This window comes from Hibiscus syriacus, unplaced genomic scaffold, assembly GCF_006381635.1.
Source record: "Hibiscus syriacus cultivar Baekdansim isolate YM2019G1 unplaced genomic scaffold, ASM638163v2 tig00111013_pilon, whole genome shotgun sequence".
Taxonomy (NCBI): domain Eukaryota; kingdom Viridiplantae; phylum Streptophyta; class Magnoliopsida; order Malvales; family Malvaceae; genus Hibiscus; species Hibiscus syriacus.
This window is the reverse complement of record NW_024062953.1, coordinates 720,785-727,708: the sequence shown is the minus strand read 5'-3', so window position 1 is coordinate 727,708 and position 6,924 is coordinate 720,785. Positions and strand designations below refer to the sequence as shown.

At 40.9% G+C, this 6,924-nt stretch overlaps 2 protein-coding genes across 2 annotated transcripts; both read left to right on the top strand.

Annotated features, from left to right (window-relative positions):
- Positions 1 to 778: 778 nt before the first annotated feature.
- On the top strand, positions 779 to 3,964 carry LOC120149968 (proline-rich extensin-like protein EPR1). The gene is made up of 13 exons (XM_039162682.1): positions 779 to 869; positions 1,513 to 1,626; positions 1,700 to 1,751; positions 1,815 to 2,086; positions 2,175 to 2,231; positions 2,320 to 2,376; positions 2,495 to 2,635; positions 2,733 to 2,879; positions 2,969 to 3,079; positions 3,203 to 3,286; positions 3,385 to 3,501; positions 3,586 to 3,806; positions 3,893 to 3,964. Exons 1-13 carry the CDS (start codon positions 794 to 796, stop codon positions 3,962 to 3,964), a joined length of 1,521 nt encoding a protein of 506 aa, XP_039018613.1. The 5' UTR covers positions 779 to 793.
- LOC120150029 (receptor-like serine/threonine-protein kinase ALE2) lies at positions 3,874 to 6,606 on the top strand. Its single transcript, XM_039162728.1, has 6 exons — positions 3,874 to 3,985; positions 4,082 to 4,195; positions 4,302 to 4,967; positions 5,048 to 5,437; positions 5,525 to 5,768; positions 5,876 to 6,606. Exons 2-6 carry the CDS (start codon positions 4,165 to 4,167, stop codon positions 6,537 to 6,539), a joined length of 1,995 nt encoding a protein of 664 aa, XP_039018659.1. The 5' UTR covers positions 3,874 to 3,985; positions 4,082 to 4,164; the 3' UTR covers positions 6,540 to 6,606.
- Positions 6,607 to 6,924: the final 318 nt, after the last annotated feature.

The following is a 6,924-nucleotide window of genomic DNA, read 5'->3' as shown; positions in this document are numbered from 1 at the left end:
GCCTTCTTCTCTCCTAATATCATCAAGAGAATTAGGAAGAAGGATAAGATTTGGTTGATGCGTCAAAAGAGAAATTGGGCACATGCCGAAGTCTCTCACTTTCAATGGGAGTCATTTTCTCTTACTGGCTAACAAAGATCAACCGGGAAAATCGGTTTAAACCCATTAAACAACACTTTATGAATTTCAATCCCAAGAAGGTAACTAAAGTTGGTTCAAACCCCATTAAAAACACCCTCTTTAAAGCTAACTTTCCTCACTAAGCTACCATTTACTAATATTAAAACCAAAGTTTCTGATTTCCTTTTCCCATTCTTTCTCTCTCTCTCACATGCTTAACATCCAACAAACTGTCCAAATATTATATATATATATATATATATATATATATATATATATATATTCTCCCATCTCTCTTGAAGGAAAGGTTGTCTGTTACTTGGCACTGTGACCCTGTGAGGTGTCTTTGTGTCTTGTTTTCATTCAATTGCTTGTTTTTGTTTTGTTTTGTGTGTGTGTGTGTCAGTTTGTGTTCTAGCAACTTATGGTAGCAAAAAAAAAAAAAACAGAAACTTTGTGAAGTTGAGAGCTTCTCTTGCTCTCGAGGGGGAAAGAGAAGAAATTGATTTGCTAATTTGCTTCTTTGTTTTCACCAAATCCAAATCTTGGATTTATCAAATACAGATTAAAAAATTAATCTTTGCTTGTTTTGCACTGTTTGTGTGTGTGTTCTTCACCATCATCATTGAGGGAGCTTGGTTTAGAGATTTTGTGAAATTTGGTGCTTTATGGGATGGGGATGCCACTGATTCTTCAGCTTGCCAAACTCTGCATCATTGGCTTTGCTTTGATTGTTCAGGGATCTTCAGGTAAAAATTCTATCTTTTTCCCCCAGTTCTTGCTCAATGCTGTTGAATTGTTATCATGTCAATTTCTTTGTTGAATTTTGTCTGCAAAAATTTTAGGTAGAAGCTGCTCTTCAGTGTTAACATCCATTTTCCACTGTTTTAGATCCACTGAATTTTGATTCACCATCATCATGTGTCTTCATAATTCATCATCTCATTGAATGAATGTCAATTTGCCTAACCAGAGACTAGAAGGCATTGTTAAGAGTAGTTTTCATGGAGGTTTTATCTAAGAAATGCTTTTTATAGCATAATTGACAGCAAAGATCTTTGCTCCATTGACATGTGAAATTGATAGGTATGACTCATAAATATACCAATAAAGAGGACAGGGGATGGAGCGGAGTGAGACATTGAATAAAATTTCTAGCGCCGTCTAGGCACCGAGGACGTAAGCACATTGCCGAACCTCGTTAAAATTCTTGTGTTCTTTCGTTTACTTTTCCCGATTCTTCAACAGAAATCAAGTTCTTTTGACATTATCGATTTTATAGTTCATGGATGATAACCTATTTGATATCATAAGTGAAAACCAATTGTTGCATGGTAAGTGCAATTTGGTGTTAACTTAATCGAATATATTCATATTTTTCGCTTGTTTTAGGTCATAATGCATCCCCATCTCCAGCAGAGTTTTCTGGTTTTCCGCCCGCCAAAGGAGTCCCCGATGCTGTTGAACAAAGAAGATTCACACCAAGTATGCCACCTCAGCCGAACGGTAACTTCCATTTCCCAGCATCATATGTTCTTGTTCTAGACTTTTGATTGAAGTTTCTGTCTTGACAATCCAGAGTCTGATTTAAATTCTCCTCCTGCATCATCACAACTAATGCCTGCCCCGGTGCCTGAAACGACTGAAGGGCAAGCACATTCCTTGTCGCCAATTAATCCGATGGAACTAACGCCGCAAAATACAGCTTCACCACCATTACCTATTGAAGAAAATGTTCCACCCTTGGCACCAAGTACTCCATTGGTGTTGCCACCGTATCTTCCACCTCCGCCACCATTCACTATTGAAGAACGTGCACCATCCTTGGCACCAAATACTCCAGTGGTGTTGCCACCATCTCCTCCACCTCCGCTTGTTCGAGTACGCACACCATTGAAGTCACCAACTGCTCCTCGGGAAAAGGAACCAGTTAGTAAGTCTCCTGTCTCGTTGCCAGATGCTCCAGGTACACGACTAAAAGCAATTCCATTGATCTTCAAGTTAATGTAAATCGGCATTGGCTCTAATGCTTCTCTTTTTACTTCAATATACAGCTCCAGTTGCGTTTCCTTCAAGGACTTTGCCTCGAAATTCACCAGATATACTCCCATGTATGCTTGCTAATCAAAGGAATGCATCAAATAGTTTGGTTAATTTGAAGTTCAGTATGGTCCTAATTGCACTTTTTCCAACTTGCAGTACCATCATTCACTCCGTCACAAAATTCTCCAGAAATTTCACCTGTTGTCCATCAAAGTAAGCCGGATATTATGCAAAAGGCATTACTTAAATAAGTAGACTGCAGGTCGGGTTTTTTTCTAATACAGCTTGCTCCCCCCCCCCCCCCCAAACAAAAAAAAACCCAAATTTGCAGCTCCAATTGCACCACCGTTGAGTAATTCTCCACAAAATTCCCCGGCCATAAACACCAGTAGGTCAAGTGCTTTCCCCCCAACTGACCATGAAAGAAGTTCATCTAACTATAAGGCGCCTGTTCCGGAGCCAAGTGCTCCAGGTATAATCAGGAATTTGATCATTGACATGCCATTTCCTGATAGATTTAAAACTGAGTTCGGTTCTGACGATGCTTCTTTTTACTCTCTATCTTGTAGCTCCGGTTGCATCACAATCGAGGAATTCACCACAAAGTTCCCCACCCTTGCACTCAAGTATGCCAAGAGCTTTGGCCCCAACCCCAAGTGCTAAACAAGAAAATTCATCAAATAGAAGGGCACCTATTATAGAGCCGATTGCTCCAGGTAGATAAGTATTAGTTTGATGTGGCATTTGTCGATAGATTTAGCACTATGATAGCTTCTAACATTGTTGGTTGTACTCTATTTTATAGCTCCAGTTGCAACACCTTCCAGAAATTCACCACGAAACCATATGCCGGTTCACTCCCGTGGGCCAACTGCTTTACCACCACATGCTCCGATTCCCGAGCCCCCCACTCCAGGTACGTAATTCATGGCTTAATGTGTCCTCTTTTACCTGGTAAGCCTAGTTTATATTTTTCTACGAAATTTCAATCAAGGAGACTGTTAAGAGTTGCTTATCCTGTTTTATAATTCTGTTCCAGTTAAACCGCTGCCTGGAGAATCACCTCATAGTTCACCAACTGTCCACCGGAATGTGCCAGTAGGAAATCCGTCTCCATTACCAGGTTCTACTTGGAAGATTATATCAATTCTTCGAAGTTGAACCGATGATTAATTTTCCATATCTATATACTCTCCTCACTTTTTAATTATATTGCTGCAGATCCTGATATCTCTCCTGTTTCAAATCCACCCTCAAGCAATGATGGAGCACCTGTTATGTCACCTTCGGATGGGGTACACAAGCCAGTGCCACCTGTGAACCATTCTGCTAAAAATGGTATGTATCGTGAATCTGCAAATATCGAGCTAATTTATGACTTGATTATTATTACCAACAGTGGTTCTGGTGATAATTCTCCAGGTTCTTCCCCAGCCATATCTCCTTCTACATTGACAGCCAGGAGGAAACCTAGTAATTCTCTTGTACCGTCCCTTGCTCCTTCGGACGAAGGGCATCATAATTCTTCAGCGTTGTCTCCTTCAACCTCGTTTCGTAAGCATCAACATAAAAGAAATGAAAGAACCAGTCCTGCTCCAACATCATCAGACCCGATTTCACCTCCTCCTTTGGAACAAGGTCTAGTATCTTATGCCACTGCCATAGTAACATTATATAGGGTTGTCACATTACTGATTTCTAACATCTTTCCACATTACTGATTCTTCAGTGTCCCCGTCCCATTCCTTCATTCCTCCGCCAAGAAGCACTGTTTCTCCTGTTCCTTCGCCATCTCCTGTGACTGCGCCTAGGCAGACACGAAGTAAGAATAAAAACTTAATTTGTTGAATATATGTTTGTGATGTACCCTCATTTTCTATATTTTTCCGACTTTTCATGATTTGTTTCTTTTGCATAGAGCCTCTTATTTCCCCAAAAGTTTCTCCATCCATCTCTCCGTCGACGAGTCCCAACCTAGCACCACCGCCACTGCCACGAGTTATGTCATTTCCACCTCCGCCTCCAAATGAAGGTTAAAGACTAGGTTCTTTGCTCCACATTTCAAGTTTTCCAGTGTCCTCTCTATTTTCATTTCCAAAGATATTTTGTATTTTACGAATGTTTGACTCTGTATGTAGATTGTTCAACAACTATTTGCACGGATCCTTATACAAATACGCCTCCTGGATCACCTTGTGGCTGTGTCTTGCCGATGCAAGTCGGATTACGCTTAAGTGTTGCCCTATATACTTTCTTTCCTTTGGTTGCCAAGTTGGCCAGAGAAATTGCTTCTGGTGTTTTTATGAAACCAAGTCAAGTTCGCATCATGGGTGCTAATGCCGCTAGCGTGAAACCAGAGAAGACAGTTGTCCTTATTGACTTGGTACCACTCGATGAAAAATTCGATGACACGACAGCGTTTATAACTTATCACAGATTTTGGCATAAACAAGTTGCTATAAAAACTTCATTATTTGGGGATTATGAAGTATTATATTTCCACTATCTTGGTTTGCCTCCTTCTCCACCTTTGCCATCCGATGCTGGTATGATTGATGTCGGACCATATTCGGGTAACAACAACAATGCAAGGGCTACAAAACCCCTGGGTGTTGATGTGCATGGGAAGCAGCAAAAGAATGTGCTTAGAGGGGACGTGATTGCTATAATCATTCTGTCGGTTTTGGTGGTCGTCGTGTTATGTTCGGCCCTTGCATGGGTTTTGCTTTTCAAACATAGGGATCAAGCTAGTAACCAATTGACAAGTCTGCAGCATCCGCTAACATCTCATGCCAAACCATCAGGTTATAATTAGCTAAATATGTTCTGGCTTATTCGTTCTCCGATCCATGAATGACTCGGTAAAATGTCGTTGAAATTTCAGGTTCGGCTGGGTTCATGGTTGGAAGCTGTCTAAGTTCCACATCACTTTCATTCGGTTCTAGCATTGCAGCCTATACAGGATCCGCTAAGACCTTTACTGCAAGTGACATGGAAAGAGCCACTGACAATTTTGATGATTCAAGAGTACTCGGGGAAGGTGGATTTGGTCGTGTTTACAGCGGTGTTATTGAAGATGGAACTAAAGTGGCAGTCAAAGTTCTGAAGAGAGATGATCAACAAGGTGGTAGGGAATTCTTGGCCGAGGTAGAGATGCTTAGTCGCCTTCACCACAGAAATTTGGTGAAGTTGATCGGAATATGCACAGAAGAGCGCAACCGCTGTTTGGTTTATGAACTCGTTCCAAATGGCAGCGTCGAATCGCACTTGCGTGGTAGTTAAATTGTGTGCTATTTAAGCATTCCTAGTGTTCCATTCCACGGGAAATGGTTATATGTTCCTCTGTTTTGTTTGTTTTCAGGAGTTGACAAGAAATCCGCATCACTCGAGTGGGATTACCGCATAAAGATAGCCCTCGGTTCTGCTCGTGGACTGGCTTATCTCCATGAAGATTCGAGCCCTCGAGTCATACACCGTGATTTTAAGTCTGGCAACATCTTGTTGGAGCATGATTTCACGCCTAAGGTATCCGACTTTGGTTTGGCTAGAACTGCCATGGATGAGGAAGGCAGGCACATATCGACCCGTGTCATGGGAACTTTCGGGTACAAAATCTCTCTACTATATTGGTTCTATGATTTTTTTATTTTTATTTTTTTGTTAATTTCTATTTGTAATTTGTTGTTTTACATGTGATGAATCGTTGGTCCAGATACGTGGCTCCCGAGTATGCAATGACTGGCCATCTTCTTGTGAAGAGCGATGTTTACAGCTATGGTGTAGTGCTTCTCGAGCTTCTGACGGGAAGAAAACCGGTAGATATGACACAGCCGCCCGGCCAGGAGAATCTAGTTGCATGGGCACGTCCGCTTCTAGCAACCAAAGAAGGATTACAAACAATTATCGATCCATCGCTAGGTTCGGATGTACCTTTGGAGAGTGTGGCAAAGGTAGCAGCGATCGCTTCTATGTGTGTCCAACCGGAGGTATCGCACCGACCTTTCATGGGCGAGGTTGTTCAGGCTTTAAAATTAGTATGTAATGAATGTGACGAGGCAAGAGAAGTATGTTCAAGAGGTTCCAGTCAAGATGATCTGTCCATTGATATGGATGGAAAAGTTGGTACAGACTCTTATTCCACTCCCAACTCTGATGTCTCGGGTCTAGATACCGAGAGAGGACTATCGGTGCCGGATTTGTTCAGTTCGTCAACAGGATTCGGGAGGCAATCATCCGAGTCGTTTAGGAGGCACTGTGGTTCAGGTCCGTTGAGAGCGGGGAGAGGCAGTCAATTTTGGCGAAAGATGCAAAGATTATCTCGGGGCAGCATCAGCGAACACAGTGTTATGATGAGGTTCTGGACAGGTTCGCCTTAAAAATAAACCCTTCTCTTCCATGCATGTACATGAGTAGCAACCGACGGCGACTGCACTTAGGAATTTTTCCGTGTTGAGGCTCAGAATCTTTCAGAATTCATCTTTTGATAGTCTTGGCGAAAAATATTATTCAAATATGTTTCATCGCGTTATTCATTATCTCGATTAATAAAAACTATTTACTTTGTTTTTTTCTTCTATATATAGTTGAAAAATAATAAAATAAATAATTTTAATTGATTGAGATCATAAATAACATGATATTGTTTAAATCGAACTGTGACAGCTTTATAAATATAGCCTAATAAATATGTGAGAAATGATGGTTTAATAAATAATTTTTAGTTAATATATCATTTGATATTTTTATTTTAAGGCTTTTCTT

Coding starts and splice junctions, on each gene's coding strand:
- LOC120149968 (XM_039162682.1), top strand. CDS start 794: ATGGGGATGCCACTGATTCTTCAGCTTGCCAAACTCTGCATCATTGGC. Junction 1,752..1,814: donor CAACTAATGCCTGCCCCGGT/GCCTGAAACGAC, acceptor GGAACTAACGCC/GCAAAATACAGCTTCACCAC. Junction 2,232..2,319: donor TTCACCAGATATACTCCCAT/GTATGCTTGCTA, acceptor TCCAACTTGCAG/TACCATCATTCACTCCGTCA.
- LOC120150029 (XM_039162728.1), top strand. CDS start 4,165: ATGTCATTTCCACCTCCGCCTCCAAATGAAG. Junction 4,196..4,301: donor ACCTCCGCCTCCAAATGAAG/GTTAAAGACTAG, acceptor CTCTGTATGTAG/ATTGTTCAACAACTATTTGC. Junction 5,438..5,524: donor CGTCGAATCGCACTTGCGTG/GTAGTTAAATTG, acceptor GTTTGTTTTCAG/GAGTTGACAAGAAATCCGCA.